General features: G+C 38.7%; 1 protein-coding gene across 4 annotated transcripts in view; it reads left to right on the forward strand.

Annotated features, from left to right (window-relative positions):
- The window catches only part of NSD1 (nuclear receptor binding SET domain protein 1), a 132,815-nt gene that overhangs the window by 103,203 nt on the left and 7,061 nt on the right, over window positions 1–22,551 (forward strand). For all 4 annotated transcript variants that reach the window (XM_060094867.1, XM_060094865.1, XM_060094866.1 and 1 more), the window contains exons 15-22: window positions 2,665–2,821; window positions 4,157–4,362; window positions 7,263–7,375; window positions 11,672–11,941; window positions 13,568–13,684; window positions 15,237–15,378; window positions 19,734–19,840; window positions 21,881–22,085. In XM_060094867.1, coding sequence (XP_059950850.1) covers window positions 2,665–2,821; window positions 4,157–4,362; window positions 7,263–7,375; window positions 11,672–11,941; window positions 13,568–13,684; window positions 15,237–15,378; window positions 19,734–19,840; window positions 21,881–22,085 — 1,317 coding nt within the window. The remainder of the gene's footprint in view (window positions 1–2,664; window positions 2,822–4,156; window positions 4,363–7,262; window positions 7,376–11,671; window positions 11,942–13,567; window positions 13,685–15,236; window positions 15,379–19,733; window positions 19,841–21,880; window positions 22,086–22,551) is intronic.

Below are 22,551 nucleotides of genomic sequence, written 5' to 3' on the forward strand. Positions count from 1 at the left end.
TAATGGAAAAGAATCTGAAAAAGAATACGTGTGTGTGTGTGTGTGTGTGTGTGTGTGTGTATAAGTGAATCACTTTGCTGTACACCTGAAATACTCTAAATCAACTACACTTCAGTTTAAAAGAAAACAAAAATAAGATAAAATGTAAAACACTGAGCTTATTAAAAAATGTTCATTTTGGAAAATATAGTTATTCATAAAAATGTGATTTATGTTAACATAATAGATTTATTGTTACTTTTAAATGAATTAATCAGTATTTTTAGCCCATAAAAACAAAAGCTCTCTGGGAATCTCCTTATTTTTCAAAACTATAAAGTGTTCATGAGGCCAAAAAGTCTAAGAACTGTTGATCCCACTATCTAGGATTATCCTGCTGTTAGAAGACAAGGAAAGAGTAGAGTCTTGGGACATTTGTTTGTTCATGTATAGGAGAAAACCAAAGGTGGTTATCAGAGTGTTATGGTAATAGTATGGTAAATCGCTACACTGAAAATAATCGGTTCCTAGAATTCAACAGTATGTTTAAACTCTGTTTTCTCTTACTGTCTTCTACCAAATGTCACCTTTACATCTTTTGGTTTCTTATGATGGTTCATGTGGTTTTCCCCCTTTCGTCTTCCTGTCTTTCTCCTATATGTTTCCTTTACTCCCACCAGACAGACCCTCCTGCCTGCCTCCCACTCATCACCCAGACTAATCCTGTCAGTTTCTTTCTTCATATTCTCCCTTAGCTCATCCCATTATGTCCTTCCCTGCAAAACTGTTGTGCTTGCCACCATTGACCGTTCTTCACTGGTTATTCTTCTGTCCAGATTTCTTTTCATGCCTTCTTTGAAGGCCTAATTCAAATGCCTTATTGTACATGACATATTTCTAGTTGTCATGAATGTCAGCTTAGTAAAAGGAAGATTTTTCTACCAAGGCCATGTAGTTGGCAAATTGTTATTAATCAGATTTTGACTCAGCAGATAACTAAGCATAGAGAGGAATGTTGTAGAAGGTATCCCATTATTGGGGCAGTCACTTACGTGACTCTGTGTCAGTCTATGTCCCATGCGAAGATTGTTTACCTCATCCACAAAATGCACAAGAATAGCAAAATATGACTTTGAAAGCACAGAGTACAGGCTATATGTATTGAGTAAACAAGTTCTTGGAACTTGTAGCAACAGACCTTCTTCCCAAATGAAACTTCACTCTGAATCTGAGGTGTACAATCTCCAGTGTACAACACAGGTAAAAGGAGAGCTGCTGTAGTTGAAGCAGGAGTTGGGTCTCAAAAGCACATCCCTGTCCCCAACTAAACCAACACCGCAAAGCTTGTTTTAAGCCTGCTCTCGATTATTGAGAAAAAGAAAAGGCACGGTAGAAATCGTTTAAGGATGGGGTGTTAGAAAATTAAGTGTTTTGTAGGTTTTTATGAGGAAAGAGAAGCACAGTGAAACCAAGAAGATGGACATGCGCATATACCTTGCTTATGACTTTATCCCTCACTGTCTCTTCAGGATGAAACTTGGAATTACGTGCTTGAGTCTAGCATGTTTGAAGCATGCTCATTTCTGGCATAAGATAAATAAGGCATTTATTGTATTCCTTAAATGTGAAACCTCTTTACCTGAAATTCTTTATTATCTGCAACTATGAGGATTTCAGATTCAGATATGTAAATTGAGGCACTTTGGGTAAAAATCTTTTAAGAAGTGAAAATTCATCATCACTGCAATATATGTAATTAATCTGGTATCCGAAAACTTGGATGGAGAGGGTAGATCTTATACCTAACTGAAGTTTAGGCTACAAAGAACATTAGTACCTGTGATTTTTGTCACCAGTAAATTTTGTTGTACATATCTTGAAGTCTTGTTTCCAGTCATTACTACGGCTACATCTTCTTATTTGTGCATTACAAGGAAACATATATAACTCTCATCTCTCGTTCTAACATTCTGATCATTTTAATATAATCTATGTTCTTTTGTGTATTATGTTTATGCATTTATAAATGTTATTCTGCAGAGGGCCCTTAGGTGTTGTGAGAGTGCCAAACAAAAAAAGATTAAAATGTAATTTAAAAAGAGGGAAGGAACTGGCCTTGTGGAGACTACTTACGTGTCAGACACTACTAGGCAATTTATTTGCTTATTTAGTTCTCAAACAGGTGTGATTATTTATTGTTCGTTGTAGAAAATACCTTACCACTGAAGAAATTAAAACTCAGCAAAGAAAGTGAATTCCCCAAAGTCATATGATCTTAGAGCTCAAGTCTGACATCAGTTAAAGCTTGTGCTCTTTATACTCTGGTATTATGTATCATTGATATTCTCTTTATAGTGTGTTGTCTCTTAATGAAGAGGAAGAAGTGTGTGGGGTGTGTGTGTGTGTACATATATATTTATACATTTATGTTTAGAGGTTTACTTCTGCCCTCATTGCCCTGACCTAATTTTGCCAATAACGGTAAAATCTGACAAACCCCCAGGGGTGTGGTTCAAGTACATTGGAGAGGGAATACTCTTGCAGAAAAGTCTTTCTGAATAATTAAATTACCTAAGCCCTTGGCTGGGAGATAAATAATTGGTTAGGAGCTGAGCAAGAGCTGTTTCAGCTGGGTCCTTATATGCAGCCTTGTGATGCTAGTGCCAGATTTTTTGATTCCCACAGGAGGCAGCCTTCTGTGCTGTGATTCTTGCCCTGCTGCTTTTCATCGTGAATGCCTGAACATTGATATCCCTGAAGGAAACTGGTATTGCAATGACTGTAAGGCAGGCAAAAAGCCACATTACAGGGAAATTGTCTGGGTAAAAGTTGGACGATACAGGTAAGTAAGCATGAAGGAGACTGGCACTTAGTTCTTTTACCAGCCTCTGTTTCTTGTGCTTAACTTTTTTTAAAAAAATGGTCTGATTAAACAAGGTTCATCCCCTCCCCCATTAATTTTCCATTATAGAAGAAAAAACTTTGCTTTGTGTTTTGCAATTACAGGAATATCCATTATAGAAGAAAAAGACTTTGCTTTATGTTTTGCAATTATAGGAATAATATATATCCTCTGTAGTAACTTTATGAATGAAAACAAACCCATAATCTCACAAACAAGGAAGAGACATCGCTAATATTTTGGCATATTTACTTGCAGACACACCAATACATGTACCTTCAACATGATTAATTAGCCTTATCGTTTGTACCCAGTTTTGTTTCTTGCTTTTTCTTTTTAAAATTATTTTTATTGGATATGGAATGTACAAAAAATATTATAACATGCTTGATTTTAAAGAAACACTTGTGTATATACCTCCCAGTTAAAAAAAATAGTACTTTACTGGCACCTTGTACTGCATTTTATGTTTTTTATTTCTTTGCCTGGTTATATAGGTTTACCACATGTGTGTTTTGTTCTGTATGTTTTAGATCTTTATATAAAGGAATTGTTGCTGTATTTTCCTGCAGCTTGCTTTTTTCATTCACTGTTACGCTCCTGAGATTTATTATGGTTAGTGCAGTGCTCTAGCTCATTCATACTTCACTGTTCTACAGTGTTCCTTTATATAGTCATACAGTGTGGTGTAGTTATTTATCCATTCTCACGTTCACGTTTGGACTATCAATATTTTGTCAATGTTTCATGGTGTACATGCATGGGAGCTTCTCTAGGCCATTCTCAGGATAGAATAGCAGGGTCAGGGTTTCCAGCTTTAATAGCTAATGCCAAATTGCCTAAAAGTCATTGTAGTAGTTTCCTTCTCAAAGGCCAATTTGTATTTCATTGTATAGCGTCTGTCGTTCCCTTACTGTTGAACATTTAAAAGTTTTCTAGGTTTTCATTCTTACAGATAATACTTCAATGGACATTATAGTCATAAAGTTTTGTTCATATCTCTAATTATTTATTTTATAGATTCCTTGAAGTAGAACAACAGTCTAAGGGAGTGTGTGTGTATATATTTGAGCATGTGCGTGAGGGTGGGCATCTTCAGCCTTTTAGCACATACTGCTTGTTTCTTCTCTAGTTAGATTGTAAGAATGCCCTGGGTCAGACATTAATGTGGGTTAGATAGACATTGCTTTTCCTTATTCCTGTCCCAAAAGTAGGATTCTTTTTCGTTCCTTGCAGCCTTCTAGAGGTTTCCTTCCTTCTTTTCACCTTTCCCAGGTGGTGGCCAGCTGAGATCTGCCATCCTCGAGCTGTACCTTCCAATATTGACAAGATGAGACATGATGTGGGCGAGTTCCCTGTGCTCTTCTTTGGGTCTAATGACTACCTGTGGACTCACCAGGCCCGAGTCTTTCCCTACATGGAGGGGGATGTGAGCAGCAAGGATAAGATGGGCAAAGGAGTGGACGGTACATATAAAAAAGGTAACTTTATCTATCTTTTTTGTTTCTCAGGCCAACAAAGACCTCTGTTGCCCGTGTATCTGCTCTCTGTTAGAATTGTATGCTTTAGAATTCATATATGCTCTGTTAGCAGCTATGTTCTGCCCTCGGGGGCAGTATGTGGCTGTGGCTACAGGATTTGGCTACAGAATTTTGCAGAGAAGTTGACCCATGTAGTTCATTAGTTTTGAACCTAACCTTTACTTAACTAGAATTTCCTTAAGGGAAGTTCCTTATCTTACCAATTCTGTTTTGTCAGCGTCTCATCAGGTAAGTACCAGAGCTTTGGAACTGTTGTGTAGAATAAACACTACAGTTTGCCAGGCAAGGGCTAGAATATCTAGCAGAACCACATTTGTTCCAAGGAGGTGTTTGTTTGTTTAGTTTGTTGAGAAGAAATAAAATTCACCCAAAATTATAGAGCAACATAAGATGGTAAAGGCGCATAAATGTTCTAATCAAAGAGGTTTTTGTAAGCTGGCCTAGCAGTGAAGGAGAGGGGGTATTTGAGGCCAGCAGGGGTTGACAGCGTTCTCTCTGCCTATATAACGAGTAAGGGTTGCTTTGAGAATTCAATGAGATAATACAAAAATCATCCTGGAGGGCATATAGTTGGTATCCCATCAATGATAATTAGCTTCTTCCTTTAGCTGTCCTTTGAAAGGCAATACAGGTATCTCTTGTTATTTGAATATATTTGGACATTGAAGTATAAGATTTTGTTTGCATGGTGAGGTGAAGAGGGGATTTTAAGCAGTGAAACTTCCTGGATGGGGAATGAGAATAATGTCCATAAGGAATAAGTTCAACAGAGGTTTTGCTTCCTTCATGTTATTTCAGGGGTCCTCACTTACCTGTTGACAGTGTGCTTTCTGTACAGATATGCACTATCAGTACTAATACTACAGGAGTTTGGGTCTTGAGTCTTATAGTCTCAGATGGTCAGGGACCAAGTGACCAACATCTTTGCACAGAGCTGGCCACCGTCAAGGCTGGGGACGAAAGTGGAGTGTAGGCAATATCACAAGTCTGAGCCTGCTGAAGCTCTGCAATTCTGCTCTTTCTGTACCTTGACCTTAGGCTGGCTGGATGCCTCTGCCGTCAAGGAACACACAGTTTTGTGGGGGAATTGGACACAAGATACCGGTAGTCAAAATGCCATTCTTTGAGAGTGCTGTGGCAGAAGTGTGCATGGTGTGCTGTGGGAGCAGACCAAGAGGAAGCAAAACAGTGCTGGGGATCAAAGTTTGGAAGTCATGGATGGCTTCTTTCTTAAGTGATACTTTGAAGAAGAACTATAATAACAGTTACCATTTGTTGATTGCCAGGCTCCGTTCAAAGTTTGTTTTCTGCTTTAAATCTTTGCAGCAACCCTGTAAGTTAGATGCCATTATCTTTATCTTATAGATGAGGAAATTGAGGCACATAAAAATTAAATTTGGGGAATTCCCTGGTGGTCCAGTGGTTAGGACTCCGTGCTTTCACTGCCAGGGGCCCGGGTTCAATCCCTAGTCAGGAAACTAAGATCCCGAAAGCTGCATGGCATGGCCAAAAAAAAAAAAAAAAAAAGGTTAAATTTGTTGCACAAGGTTCCAGTGCCAGTAAGTGATAGAGGAAGGTTTCAAACTCTGGTATAGTTGGGCTCCAGAATCCAAACTCTTAACCCCTACACTGACTGTGAGGAAGTTAACAACTTAAATGTTGTAACAAAAAGACAGCCTATGTGAAAGCACACATTGAGTTGAACATGATGAGGTAGTGACCTCCAAGTATTTGCTGTGGTTTAAGCACGGGGTTGGGGGAACACTGGACTGTTTTACTGAAAAGGTGGCTAAGTTACATGGTCAGAGCAGAGTTTTAGAAATCTCAGTCTGACTGGCATGTCAGGACCATAGAAAGTGAGAGGTTGTAGCCAGGAATGTCAGCGAGCTGGCTGTTTTAGTAATTTCAGGCAGAGGTAATGAGACTGTCACAGAGAATAGCGCATGGAGTCGAGAGGATGATGGGTACTAGATAGACATTAAGTAGATAAACTAGGTAGGACCTGCTGAATAATAGGGTGAATGAACAACTCCAGGCAACATCAAGTCTGCTAGATGGTGACAAGGAAATGGAGAAAGGGGTGTGGATTAGAGGGGAGATTTTCTTTAAAGAATTGGCAGAGCTTGGGGAAAACTACAGAGAGGAAAGTGGGAAAATTTGGAATTCTTTAAAGAGTTTTTAACCTGAGTCAAGAATAATGAATTAAAATTTTGTTTTAAGTGGAGAAGAATGAGATTAAGATTTTTTCAAACACTACAATCTTTTAAACATATGAAAGTTCAGGACTTGAATGCAGATTAGCTGTAAAGATCTATCTTTGTATTAGGCTAATAACTGATATTTACAGAATGAGCTTTAGGAGAAGAGTAGGATAGGTGCTCCAGAGAATAGGGAAGAAGGAAAGGAAAACTTCAAATTTTAATTTCTTCCAAAGGAACACAGCATGTTACCTGGACACCTAGGAGGCACATTATTTGTGGAAGCAGAAAACTCAGAACTGAGGAAAAAGGCTTAAAGGCAGTGACTTTGCTGAGCAGATGCAGTCTAGTTGTTGTTAGGAGATGTTATATGTGGGCTTTTTCAAATTATTTAGCCGTGTTTTTGTTTTCTGTTTTCCTCTGACACTGGTAGTCTGTATAGTGCCATTTAATGATGGATTATGTTTTATTTTAATGCCATATATGAACACTCTGGCGACTATAACTTACTCGAAAATAGAAATCATATATATATCTTAGATTTTTGTCTAAAACATGAATTTTCTCCAACTTAAAAGGGGGAAAAAGCGAAATAAGTAATACTACCCAGAGATTAAGTGACTGTGCTGTATGTTTTCTTAGCTCTTCAGGAAGCTGCAGCAAGGTTTGAGGAGTTAAAGGCCCAAAAAGAGCTAAGACAGCTGCAGGAAGATCGAAAGAATGACAAGAAGCCGCCGCCTTATAAACATATAAAGGTGAGAAAAGACCTCAGGAGAGACACTGTAATAGCTTGCCTGCTTCCCACTCTGTTCATGAGGAGAACTGGAAGCACAAGCACAGTTGCTTTTAGGTAGAGGTATGAGCTTGAAAGAAGATAAGAAAAACTGCCAGAGCACCATTTCTAGCACATTGTGTGCACTTGATAAAATTAGTTGTGTGTTGATGCAGTGTTGTTCCTGTTGCTTTCGAAAGTCTTTTCATAAAGTGGATTGGAATAGATTCAGTTCACAGTCAACACCTTGTGGTTTGAAAGGGAAAAAAGAACCTTGATAAAAAATGGTAAATGGCCCTGAGATAGTGTGAATAATACACATGGTAAGTCTTCTTGTAATGGCTGATAGTAGAGATATTTTAGGTGGCCAGTATGACTAGGATTCCCAAGGTCACAAGAATACATGTTAAGTGTACCTGATGCTAGTGTACCTGGTAAAACAGTCATCATCATTTATCATCTGGGTCCAGTAGACCCTTTTTATATTTTTATATTGTTAAGTCATTTTTATAAAAACTTTACAGAAGTAAAAATAAAGGAATAGTGAGGAAAAAACTTATTAGGAACTTTAGTATTTACTGAAACCTCTTTTTTAAAAACCTTTTAATCAAGTTAGTTTTGGTGCTCAAATATCAGACCACATGAAAGAATACTATAAGCTCTGTTAACAAAGTGAGATCGCCCAAGTTCTTGTTGCAAGATATTTGTGATGATGTCATTCCTGGATGCGAAGACCATATATATATTTTTTTTGTCATTAGAGAAACATTATTCGTGTACTCATTGATTTTTTTTTTGTTTCTGAAGTCTGAGATTTTCACTTAGAGATCAATTTTTAGAGTCTAGTGTGTTTATGTATGTCCCAAGTATTCCATGGGACATACATAAACTAAAAAACGATTTTTTATCTGAAATTCAAATTCAGTTGGGTATCCTGGATTTTTACTTGCTAAATCTAGCAACCCTACTAAAAATAGACTGAAAGATGTTATCTCCAGTCTTTTATACTTTCTGGAAAGATGATGTAGTACTTTGGGTAATGCAGTGCAGAAACTAAACTGTGACTGTTTCACCATTGCATCATGTTTTTATGATTCTGTCATTCCACTTATTATTTTTTCTTTTTTAGCATAGTTGGCAATCATTGATGAGTAACAAAGAGTGATGATGAATTAGTAAAGAATTATGAGATATAGGAAAAGTAAGAACACTAAAACTCCATAATAAAGATATAAAAGTCTAATGGACCTGCCTAGTAGTTGCAGTATAGAATGAGTTTTTTTAATAAGTAAAGTTTCTTCTTGATTTTTGAAAGACCTCTGAGAAAGTGTCATAAAATATAAAATATCAATCCTTACAAATAGTTAAAACTGTTTGGAAAAAAACAAAACAGAACCTAAAATTGGGTCTAAATGGATGCTGATGGTAGAACTGAGAGTTAAATGGAGTTACTGTGCATGGAGACATAACACTGAGGTGTGGTTCATCCTCAGAAAAGGGGGAAGTAATTTCTGTTTCCACAGTCATAGATGTCACACATAGCAGAAGTTAGGCACTTCAGAGTAGCCCGTCAACCGTATTGAACCTGTATATTGAGAAGCCAACTAATGTCCCATACATGATCTAATCACAGAATTTAGACACCAACTTCTTTCCTCCACCTTTAAAACAAAAATGTATTTCCAGGAAAAAGATTTAGAATAGGGGTTGGCAAACTATGGTCCATGGGCCAAATCTGGCCTACTGTGTATGGTTGGGAAAATTTGCTTTTCACAGACTATTTCCTGACACATGAAGATTTTATAAAATTCAAATATTAGTGTCCATAATTAAAGTTTTATTGACACACAGCTATGCTTGTTCATTCACATATTGTCTACTGCTGCTTTTGGGCTATAGTGGCAGAGTTGAGCAACATGCACCAGAGATCTGTGGCTTGCAAAACATAAAATATTTACTATCTGGCCCTTTACAGAAAAAGTTTGTCAATCCCTGATCTAGAGCAAGTGTAAATACTACAGTTACATATCTGTGTTGTTCTTACTTAACCACGTGTGGGGTTTTGTTTTTGCTTTATGTTGTGTTAGGCAAGAAACTTATTTGGGATTAATAACAGGTTAGATCGTATGTCAAGGAGGAATGATTGAAACATACCTTTATAGAGAGAAAAGGAGTAGGATGAAACTTTTTTTGGATGGGGGTGTGTCAGTCAGGTAAAGCTACTCACCTTGAATCGGAGGTGAATATTCAGATGCCTTATGTAGGACCTGTAGTCTCAGGTGGTTGAGCTCAGCCCTTGTTTATGCCTTAGAATTTGCCTTACTCAGTAGGTTTGTGACTTCCAGTTGCATATGTTGAGGGTGTTCCTCCATTAACAAGTTAATACCATTTATCAGTATTTTAAAGAAGCTGGGAAGAGATCTGGCAGTGAGACTAACGTCATTTTAAGTTGTTCTGGAGAATGTTTGAGGGCAGTATACTTCTACAAACAGATTATTCCCCACAACAGTCTTGCAAGTAAAAGTGACTTGTCAAAATCATGCAATTCCTGAGGAGTCAAATTTTATGTATAGGATGGGTTTTTGAAGACTTGTGGTTTGACTGTTCCCACTGAAATAATATCAAATAGGGGAGACTCATTTTTTATTTTATTTTATTGAAGTATAGTTGATTTACAATGTTGCCGTACAGCAAAATGAGTCAGTTATACACATATATATATTCTTTTTAATTATGGTTTATCACAGGATATTGAATACAGTTCCCTGTGCTATACAGTAGGACCTTGTTATTATCCACTCTATATATAATAGTTTGCATCTGCTAACCCCAAACTCCCACTCCCCAGCCCCCCGCACACTCCCTCCCTCCCCCCCTTCTCCTCCCCATCTCTCTCCCCGCCTGTCTCCCTCTCTCCCTCCCCCTCTCCCTCCCTCCCCAAGTAGGAGAGACCATTCTTATAGTGCACAAATGCACCTCTGTTGTGGAACATCTATTTTTTTTTTCTCCACATTGTTGTTAGTATTTGTGAAAATTCTAATGGCTTCAGAGTCACAGAAATTGTTTGGCCTCTATGTTTTACCACACAGGATTTTCATGGTGGTTTTCAGTACTAGCACCACTAAAAATGAATGCCTGGGTGACATTGCTATAGTCTATTAAAAAGATTTCAAGTTATGATAGTCAATATTAAAATACATCTTCACAAATAGGACTCCGATTGCTCAGAGACCTTTTCATGTTAAATATTTACCAGTTGAGAATGGTGATTTTTTTTTTTTTTTTAATGTAGCAACTAAAGTGGCGCCACCATGTGGCAATAGCAGAAACTCATTTTACAATTTACTTGGCTTACCAGCCTTGAAATTATGATTTTTTTTTAAGAAATGAATTTTTAAAATTTGTGGTATTTACATTTTGCATATCAAGTGAGGCTTTATTTTTATGTCAAATTGCCTAAATCTTTATTTCCTCCAGGTTGTTTTTTTTTTTTTTTTTTTTTGCGGTACGCGTGCCTCTCACTGTTGTGGCCTCTCCCGTTGCGGAGCACAGGCTCCAGACGCGCAGGCTCAGCGGCCCTGGCTCACGGGCCCAGCCGCTCCGCGGCATGTGGGATCCTCCCGGACCGGGGCACGAACCCGTGTCCCCTGCATCGGCAGGCGGACTCTCAACCACTGCGCCACCAGGGAAGCCCTCCGCCAGTTTTGTAATTGTGGTAAAATACAGATAACATAAAATTTTTGATCTTAACCATATTTAAGTATACAGTTCAGTGGTATTAAATGGATTCATAACGTTTTGCAACCGTTGCCACCATCCATCTCTAGAACTCTTTACATTTTGTAAAACTGAAATCTATACCCCAATAAACAGTAGCTTCCCATTTTCCCCTCCTCTCAGCCCCTGGCAACTATTATTCTACTTTCTGTCTCTTTGTATCTAAGTAAAATCAGTATTTGTCTCTTTTGACTGGCTTATTTCATTTAACATAATGTCCTCCGGGTTCATCCATGTTGTATATCGTGTGTCAAAATTTCCTTCCTTTTTAGGCTGAATGAGATTCCATTATTTTTACCACATTTTGCTTATTCATTCGTCGGTGGACACTTGTGTTGTTGCCACATTTTAGCTATTGTGAATAATCCTGCTAAATCTTGATAATTCAAACTCATGTAAAGTGTGGCATGTGACTTTAAAGGAAAGCAATCGGCCTTTCATAGATCCTAAATTGTCTTGTGTTGACTTGCCTGCTATACTATAGTATGTGTTTCTACTCCAGGTGAACCGTCCTATTGGCAGGGTACAGATCTTCACTGCAGACTTGTCTGAAATTCCCCGTTGCAACTGTAAAGCTACTGATGAGAACCCCTGTGGGATAGACTCCGAGTGCATCAACCGCATGCTGCTCTATGAGTGTCACCCCACAGTATGTCCTGCTGGAGGGCGCTGCCAAAACCAGTGCTTTACTAAGCGCCAGTATCCAGAGGTTGAAATTTTTCGCACATTACAGAGGGGCTGGGGTCTCCGGACAAAAACAGATATCAAAAAGGTGAAGAAACCTATTCTTAATTTTCAGATTTTTTTTCTTTAAGCAGTTGCTTAATATGAGTAATTGTTCTTGATGAATATGAGAAAATTGATCATGGAGGAAAATAATATAGTGTGAGGATTAACCTTATTATATGTCTTGCCAATCCTTCCATAAATTAGAGGCTTGAGAATAGATGGTCTCCTTTATTTCTAAAGTTCAAGTATTGGTCATGTTCACTATGTATGAGGATGAAAAAAATGAGGGAAATTCATAGAGATACTGTGGCCTTGTTTGCTCGTTTGTGGAAATCCTGGAACCTGTAGTTAAGAGAGAGAGGATAGTGAGAGCATAATACAGAGGTGTTAATCACCAACAAATAAAATCTATTTTTACTGAGAGAAGAATAGGTTTGGGTTCATGGAACATGAAGGAGAAGAGGATTAGGTCTTCTCTAATGAAAATGCAGTAACATCTTCAACTTGAAACTTGGAAGGGCCTGCAGGTTTCTAATAAATAGATGGTATTGTACAGTCTTTGAGTAGAATGAATTTGACATTTTAATAGAATAAACCTTACTCTGGTTATACCTTCTGAAGAATTTTATTGAAGTTTGTTTCTAGGAAAGGAAGTGAATATGGGTTGGTCTATTTTAGTCATTTGCTAAGTAACTATTATATATCATCTGTGTGTCAGGCATGTTGCTGTGTGATGCAGTGCTCAGTAAGAGAGACATGGTCCATGCTTTCATACAGTTTACATTCTAGATGCGGAGAGACATTGAACAAGTAATCACCCAATGTGGAAACACAAAGGGTTCTAGAAGGAGGCATGTGGCAAAGGGCCTGAAACTAGATTGTCTCTGAGAAATTTAATGTTTTTGTTGTTGTTGTTGTTGTTGCGCTGTGTCTTAGTTTCAGCAGTCAGGCTCCTTAGTTGCAGTTCAAGGGCTCCTTAGTTGTGTCACGTGGGCTCCTTAGTTGTGGCATGCGAACTCTTAGTTGTGGCATGCATGTGGGATCTAGTTCCCTGACCAGGGATCGAACCCGGGCCCCCTGCATTGGGAGTGTGGAGTCTTAACCACTGCACCACCAGGGAAGTCCCTGAGAATATTTTAAATTGAGACTTGAAAGATAAGTAATTGTTGGCTTAGGCTGGTTGAGTGTTCAAGCATTTCAGGTAGAGGGGACAGCATGAGAGAAAGCCAGTATGACTATTGTATAGTGAGTCAGGAGGACAATGATGTGAAATGTGGAAGGTCAGTAGGCAGGGCATGCTCCAAGGAAAAAGAGGATAGTTTAGCGAAATTGACTTTTAGGTTCTTGGACAGGTAAAGGGATCGACTATCCATATCACCATTATAGTGGAGCTTTAGTTTACTTACTTTCATTTTGGTTGATCTTAAGGTGTATCCCAAGTTTTCTGCCGTTGGCTGTGGTAGGAGTGGGGAGATGGTTCATATTTTCAAATAGTTGAAGCATCATATTTATATTATGTGGTTTCTTGAATAAACCTTTGTTAAAGTGACTAGTTAAATGTGCGTGAATTGCTTTGGAGAATCTGTTGTTTTCATTAATTTTTTAAAATAAGGTATACCTGTGAACACAGTTATGCTTTTTGCCACTTAAGAGCTATTTCTTGTTCCAGGGTGAATTTGTCAATGAATATGTGGGTGAGCTAATAGATGAAGAAGAGTGCAGAGCTCGAATCCGTTATGCCCAAGAACACGATATCACTAATTTCTATATGCTGACTTTAGACAAAGTAAGTAATGAAAAGTGTTATTTCCACTGTTGTAAGATTGTGAATTAGTGTTGTCCCAGCTACAGTGTTCATAGGCATGTCATACACTGTCCAAAACAGTGTCTTTCCCCCATGTTCATAGGGATTGCTTGATCAGGGACCTGGAGTTAGGTAAGGTTGCTCATTTTTAGCTGTACATCCATGGCAAAAGGCAATACAGCTGCTTTTAGCATTATTTTTCAGTGTCCAACGTAAGTTGGGGATTATGTCTTTAGTGTTTTTCCTATAAGATTAAAACTTGAAGCCAGAAAAATAAATAATAATTCTTTTACTTTTTATTTTACAGATTGAGACACTGATTTGTTCGTATTTAATTAGTGCATTGAGAAGGTCATATAAATTGACTATAAAACTCAGCTTACAAACCCAAGTCAGCTCTCCAATTATTGGAATTTCTGATGAGTTACATTTCACTGGTGTCTAGAATTATATTTGGGATTTCTTTTTTTTTTTTTTTTTTTTCTTTTTGCGGTATGTGGGCCTCTCACTGTTGTGGCCTCTCCCGTTGCGGAGCACAGGCTCCGGATGCGCAGGCCCAGCGGCCATGGCTCACGGGCCCAGCCGCTCCGCGGCATATGGGATCCTCCCAGACCGGGGCACGAACCCGTATCCCCTGCATCGGCAGGCGGACTCTTAACCACTGCGCCACCAGGGAGGCCCTGGGATTTCTTTTTTTGTATGTGTGTGTTTCCAACATGTTTTATTTATTTATTTTAAATTTATTTTTTATTTTTTAATATTTTATAGAAGTATATTTCGTTTACAATGTTGTATTAATTTCTGCTGTACAGCAAAGTGATTCAGTTATACATATATATATTCTTTTTCATATTCTTTTGCATTATGATTTATCACCAGATATTGAATATGGTTCCCTGTGCTATACAGTAGGACCTTGTTGTTTATGGGACTTATTTCTAATTCCAGCATCCTAACGTGTTTCGTTTCGGTGTATACTGAGATTCCTCTTTGTACCTGAGTATTACGTTCTGCTAGGTTCCTCTCCCCCACCCCCCTTTAACTTTTATAATAGACCTTTCTTGGTGTGAAACTTTGTATTTACCGAGTTGTACTTTTATGGATTGTGAGATTCTTACCTCAGGATACTCTGATCTTCATTCGGGATGGGGTCTTGATGTCATTATTAAAATCTTAGGTGATTTCTGATGTGTAGCCAGGGTTCAGGACTACTTAATTAAGAGAATGGAACAAGCTACTATTTCTAGGATGGTGGTCCTCAAACTTCAGCATATATCATAATCACCTAGTGGGCTTAACACAGATTGCTGGGCCTCAGAGTTTCTGCTTTAGTATATCTGGAGTGCAACCCAAGAATTTGCATTTCTAACGGATTCTGAGGTGGTGATACGAGTGCTGGTCAAGGGACTACACTCTGAGACCACCCTCTGGAAGAATCAAACTTTACAAATAGAAACTCCAGCTTATTTATTATTACTCTAATTTTAATCAGTAATAGTAGAGGTCTGCTGAACAGCATCTCTTGGAATTCTAGGATCGTATTATTGATGCTGGTCCCAAAGGAAACTATGCTCGATTCATGAATCATTGCTGCCAGCCCAACTGTGAAACACAGAAGTGGTCTGTGAATGGAGATACCCGTGTTGGCCTTTTTGCCTTGAGTGACATTAAAGCAGGTAAGAATCATTTAAGGATTCTGGAGCTAGGAATGGGATTTCAGTTTTTATTATCTAAAAATCCCATATGTTCTATAATCCAAAATGAGGTCGCGAACTCCCAAGGATACATAAAAGACTTTCCAGGTGGTACTTAGCATGTACCAGGTATTTTTTTTGTTGGTGGTGGTATGGTAAAATACACATTACATAAAATTTACCATTTTAGCCATTTTTAAGTGTACGGTTCAGTGGCATTAAGTCCATTCACATTGTTGTGCAACCGTCACCACCATCTATCTCCAGAACTTTGTATCTTCTCCAGCTGAAGATACCCATTAACCAATAACTCCCTCATTAACCCCCTCCCCGAGCCCCGGGCAACCACCATTTTATCTTCTGTCTCTGTGATTTTTTTAGCTACTCTGGGAATCTCATGTAAGTGCAGTCATACAATATTTGTTTTGTTGTGGATAGCTCATTTTTACTTAGCATGATGTCTTCAAGGTTTGGGCATGGATGTTTGGTTTTTTTGTTGTTGTTGTTTTCTGGCCGTGCCACACGGCTTGTGGGATCTTAGTTCCCTGACCAGGGATTGAACCAGGGGCCACCACAGTGAAAGCACCGAGTCCTAACCACTGGACCACCAGGGAATTTCCTGGATGATTTTAAAGGAATAAATTTCCAGACCTTTTCCATAGCTTTTATATGAACTCCTTAAAAATTGGTCTGCCTTAGGACTTCCCTGGTGGCACAGTGGTTAAGAATCCGCCTGCCAATGCAGGGAACACGGGTTCGACCCCTGGTCCGGGAAGATCCCACATGCCGTGGAGCAACTAAGCCCGTGTGTCACAACTACTGAACCCGCGTGCCACAACTACTGAAGCCCACGCGCCTAGAGCCTGTGCTCCGCAACAAGAGAAGCCACCGCAATGAGAAGCCCGTGCACTGCAACGAAGAGTAGCCCCTGCTCACCGCAACTTAGAGGAAGCCCGTGTGCAGCAATGAAGACCCCACGCAGCCAGAAATAAATAAATAAAATTAATTTATTTTTAAAAAAATTTGGTCTGCCTTAGAAAGTGTCAGCAGTCCAGGTCTCCTTTTACAGTTGCCCTTCATCCACTTTATAAACCAAATATCCACCTCTTACCCATCTGAATTTTATGGTTTATGAGCCCAAGGCTAAGAAAAACAAAAACCCTCACCTCTTGGGTCTCAAAGAACTGGACATTTGGAGAATGCACAGCTATGTTGTGACCTGCCTAGATGCCTATTATGTCTCTGAGAATTCAGAGTGTAGAAGTGAGGTAGTTGTAATCAGCACAATATTAAGATGTTTATTTGAATTGAAAGTAAACCTGATAGGGCTAAGAGGTTTGAAAGTAAAGTTATATGATGGATATTTTCCATCAATTAAAGGAGCTTAAAATTTAGTGTCAAGGTTTTGATGAAAAAATTGTAAGCATATCATATATACATATACATATGACACCCTCTAAATTGCATGATTTTAAAAAATATTTAGACTTGTATAAGTTTGAATGTATAAGGACGTATATAATTTTTCAAAATAAGTTTTGCATGAATACTAGCAAAGCATTTTCAGATCACTCTCCTAACTCAAAATGAGATCGGACTGGCCTGGGTAGTTTGTAATTGACAGTAGCATAGTCCAGTGACTTTCAAAGCAGAAATCCCATATGAGCATTCTGCTTTGCCCAGTCAGTGTCATTTACCTCAGGAAACACTAATCAAGATAAAGTAATTAAAGAGCAATTTTGTCAGCTTTTTGTCTGTTGCCTTTTCTTTTTTTCAATCTGTGGATAACACCCAACATCCCCCCCCCCCCCCCCAGTATATCTATTTCTCTATAATTTAAATATACTGCTGCCCAGGAGTCTTTTAGGCTCTTTAGAATTTTAAAGGCTCTGACAGTTTTCATATTTTAAAAATTGAGCCACTGTTTTGCATTGCTTCACATAAAGTGTTTAATGATGAAAGTAACAATGCTTGAGCATCACTGTGCACTGTGCTCTATTGGACTCAATGATAGTGATTTTTAAAATCAGTAACTTGTATCAAATTTTTGCAATGGATGACTTCAGAGTAAATTGGGTAGATTTCTGCTTTGTAACAGGAGTTATCAAGTGAGTGCTGTAAGAGCTACCATTTATCCAATGCCAGACACTGTTCCAAGCATATTGTCTCATTTAATCCTTACAAAAGTACTGTAAAGTATTTGGTAGCATTATCTATGTTACTTGGATTCTTGGATCTGATATATCTCTCGTTCTTTTCTCCATTTTTATCTCTAACCACACTGGGGGAGGGAGGGGCAGTGTTCCTCTGTATTAATTACTCAAATGTTAGCCACGTGACTTCAGTTCTTATCTCTGTCCCGACTGCTTTTAGTACCACACTTCTACTTTGAACTTTAATCTGTGTCCGTGGGGATGGCCTCTTCTACCATGTCTAGCCACAAATTTCTCTTCTCCCATATTCATTCAGCTCAGGTAGAATGGTGTGGGAATTGACAGACCTTATTCTTGTCCTCCCAGTCTGCAAGGGTGGGATGGGGGGATTAAGACAGAATGTGCTCATTGCCATGCAGAGTGCCCAAAGGAGCTTCAGCCTTGCAAATGGAATCAGAACTTTCAGCTTGCTCTCCTCCTTACACATCCAACCTCATGGGCTCTTCACATACCTGTTACTTTCTGTCTTCAATGTGTCATACTCACTCCTTGTTTATCTCTTCTCCAGTGCCATTTGCCATCCCCCCAGGTTGCAGATTATTGTATTTTGGACTGTTTTCTAGAATGGCTTTCCTGTATGCACACTGATGCCTTCTGATTTATCCCCTCGTGTGGTTTTGTTTACATAGTGGGTGCTGAGTGAGCAGCAAGTTATGCCAAGTATCTTGCTGTCTTGTGGTTGAGTTGCATTGTAAGCACATTAAATATATGAAAATTCAGCTATATGCTCATAAATTTTTAAATAAGATTAGTGTGAATAGAATTACCCATCATTCAGTCCAGTAAGTTCACAGTGGGGAGGGGATATGTGACCCTGCTGTTACCTTGGTCAGTCTTGGTTCCTACAGGCTCCTCACAACGTGAGCCTCTTAGCAGGCCACAAGTGGTTCTAGCATTTGTACCATATGAACTCCTAAATGTAAGCCAGCTGCTTTATAATTTGCTCAACCAAATTAAAAAATAATTATGTTTCCAATATCAGATGAAAAACTGTATATATTAATTAGTCTCACTGACAGAAGATTTGTCATTCTGCAAATGGAAATCTTCCTAAGTTTTGACAATTTTGACTGAACAATTATCACTTTGTACATTAACGGTAAGCCGTTACCCCCACCCAGAGATAACCTCTTTGTATGTCTGTATAAAATTCTTCTATTTGTTAGGCTTTCCCTAACACGCTTTGAATTTGAATGTTTGTGTGATTTATTTGCTCTCAGTTTTGATGAAATGCACTTGTGACAGAAAGGGGACTTTTTATACCTTAAATTTGTACATCTCCTATTAAAGTTTACAAATTTCTGCTATGTACATTATGTCATTCTCAGTAAGCTCGTGAGATTGTTATCTGCATTTAACAAATGGACTCTTCAGCTCAAATCAGCCAGCTAGATTGTGGTGTAACTGGGATGTATAGCCAGGGCTTAGGTCTTGTGGTCTAGAGTTCTCTGGTATTATTCTGTATTGACATGTCTCTCTCCCTTGAGTGCTGCCTGGTAAGATGTACTCACTTTGGCACAGATGACAGGTTTCCTTCGTACTTGCTTTCCCAGTGCCTGGCACATCAGTGCACAATAAATTGCTGTTTGTCTGTTTTTGGTAATGAATTAATATATTTTGAATCTGAATGGTTAGAAAAAAATAAAAAACAATTTGGGATTAACACATCTATAGTAAAAGTTATTTTAAATATTACTTGTTGGGACTTCCCTGGAGGTCCAATGGTTAAGACTTCGCCTTCCAGTGCAGGGGGTGCAGGTTCGATCCCTGGTCGGGGAGCTAAGATCCCACATGCCTCGCAGCCAGGAAACCAAAAGGTAAAAACAGAAGCAATATTGTACAAATTCAATAAAGACTTTAAAAATGGTCCACATCAAAAAAATCTTTAAAAATTACTTATTAAGTCATATAAGTTTTTCTGTTATTAAGTTATATTCGCTCATTAATAATGTTATAGGATTAGGATTTATTAGTATTTTAATAATATAGTGCAATTAGAGTTAATAAATCCTTTTAATCTTTTAAAAATTAATCTGTTCTCTTGGAAGTCTGCCTTTTGTGATTAATAGAGAAATAATGTAATTAAAGCCCTAGATATTAATATTTTCATGGTCTTTTATGCAGGCACTGAACTTACCTTCAACTACAACCTAGAATGTCTTGGGAATGGAAAGACTGTTTGCAAATGTGGAGCTCCGAACTGCAGTGGCTTTTTGGGTGTAAGGCCAAAGGTACCTTTTAAACGTTTGCATCAGGGATAATGGTGTGGTCCTCCCTCCCTAACCTGTGGCAGGACTGAGTCTTTATTTTAAGAAGATGTCTTTTTGAAATAATGACATTGAATAGTTGTCAGTAGGGACACTGGCAATTTAACTAAGCATTCTGATGATCAGTTTGGTACACTGGAGAGGGTCTTTGGATATTGTTGAAGTGTTTTGAACAATCTGACTTCTAATTAGTGATACCTTTCTAGCTAAAAAAGCTGTAAAATAGGAATCTGTAAAGTAGGTTACTTCCCATGTCTTTTATTGGTCTTAGTTGATCTTACTCATATTTCCTAAGAAAGAGTCTCAGTCTCTGTCTGTGTGTCTCTTTTTGCCTTTTTAAAGATATCAGAGAATCTGATATTGAATTTAAGGTTCTAAATGTAGTATAAGACTGTAGATAGGGGCTTCCCTGGTGGCGCAGTGGTTGAGAGTCCGCCTGCCGATGCAGGGGACACGGGTTCGTGCCCCGGTCCGGGAGGATCCCACATGCTGCGGAGCAGCTGGGCCCGTGAGCCATGGCCGCTGAGCCTGCGCATCCGGAGCCTGTGCTCCGCAATGGGAGAGGCCACAACAGTGAGAGGCCCGCGTACCACAAAAAAAAAAAAAAAAAAAAAGACTGTAGATAAACATAGGACTTTTTTTTTTTAAGGACCCTTAATCTTAACCATGTACCGTGTAACAGTATAAACTTTGTTGTATCTTACTTTCTGTTTTTTTATGTGTACTTTAACTGAATTATAATTCTATAACTGTTAAGAATTGTTTATAATTCTTAAATATTATACAACATTTTTTCCTTGCTGTTACATAATTTTCATAACCATCAGTTTCATTGACTTTAAATTTTTATATAATGGATGAACCATAATAGATGAACATCTGGATGCTTCCAGATTTCTCTATCGTAAGTAACAGCATGCTGAAAATTGAAATTTAATTTTGATGCAAAGTAGACTACACCGTGACTCCAATTGGGTATTTCCCACTATGCTTGTTTGATTGTGAAGTCAACATTAAGAACTGAAAAATGCAAATTAGTATGGAAACCACTAGCTAAAGAGGGTAATCATTTTGAGCTATAATAAATGAAGAACACCCAGTGATTATTCTTTTACCTATTAAATAAGAAAATTTATATTGGATTTTGTATTTTGTTTAGTTAGTTGGTTAAATGGTCTTGTTCCTTAAGATGTGCAGTTGACTTAGTCCCTATAAATTAAAATAGTAACAGAGTTTAATGGTGTTAGGTGCACTAGGGATGTCAGTTTCTGTATCTTTAGGGTCTGTGTAGCATTTCACACATGAATCAGTGAAAGGGAAATGCGGGAGCAGAAGTTTAGAAATGGGAGGAGATCACTGTGGGCTGGCAATAAATTGGATTGGTCCTGGATGTTCCTAGGCTGAGATAAATAATGCGATGAAAACCATGCATTTTGGTGACCAAGTGTGGTCTGCAGGGAGCATAGAGTAGACCTGCGGGCTGCACCAGGGTCTATCTTGGGGAGTGGTGGACATGAACCTAAACTGACTTAGGTAAAGATGCATAGCTTGTCAAGGGCAAGGGCCACAAATTAGTTTTCTGTGTCTTCCTAGCACATGACTCATACTAAGTGCTCATTGAAGGTTTGTTGAATAAGTTTAGAAATGTGTGTGACACACACACCCAGAGAAGTCTTCCTTAGTTTTGAAATTAGACAAACATAAGAATAAAAGTAAAACTTATTGTTAAAGGATGACCTTTAATATCAGTCTTGTGTGTCAACAAAAAGCAGCACATTTCTCTCTTACTTCGCTCAAGTGGTAGGAGTAGTTGATACCAGATAAAATTCGTGCTACCATTTATTGGATACCTGTGATATGCCCAGTGCTTTTCCTGCATTTTCTCTTAACTTCACAGTAGTCTATGAGGACTGTGTCTTCCCAGAGGAGAGTCTGAAGCTCAGAGAGGATAGTTAACCTGGTCAAGATCATACAACTAATGTGTCGACAATATTTGACCTCTAGAATCAACCCATTGCCACAGAGGAAAAGTCAAAGAAATTCAAGAAGAAGCAACAGGGGAAGCGCAGGACCCAGGGTGAAATCACAAAGGAGCGAGAGGATGAGTGTTTCAGCTGTGGGGATGCTGGCCAGCTCGTCTCCTGTAAGAAGCCAGGCTGCCCCAAAGTTTACCATGCAGACTGTCTCAATCTAACCAAGCGACCAGCAGGTTGGTGCCAAAATCCATTTAGAGTTCTCCTTGTTCTCTGCCAGAATTCTGAGAGCCCTTTGGTCTTCCCATGCATAGTGTTGAGAGGTGTCAAAATAAATGACAACAAAGGCTTAGAATCCTAGGTTATAGAGAAGGGAACAGAAACTCATTCGCTCTGTCAAGCATTTTATGTTATTTTATCCTCCTAGCAACCCATAAAGAGGGGTGGGAGTGAGGAGTTTGTCCCCAAATTAGGTTTCCTTCAATATGTGGTTGCCAGGGTAATGAAATAATAGAAACTAAGGTAGTGTAGGGGCAAGGCCATAACACTGACCTCAGTGCCAGGAAATGGAAATGGGGAATTGTTTCAGAAGCAGTTACTCAGAGCCGTAGCTGGCACAGGTTGTGATAGAACTCATCTTGCCTATGAGCCAGGAGTGAGCTCTAGCATAGTTTACTTGGAAGGAGCTGGGACGGAACACTG

This window comes from Mesoplodon densirostris, chromosome 3, assembly GCF_025265405.1.
Source record: "Mesoplodon densirostris isolate mMesDen1 chromosome 3, mMesDen1 primary haplotype, whole genome shotgun sequence".
In the NCBI taxonomy this organism is placed as follows: domain Eukaryota; kingdom Metazoa; phylum Chordata; class Mammalia; order Artiodactyla; family Ziphiidae; genus Mesoplodon; species Mesoplodon densirostris.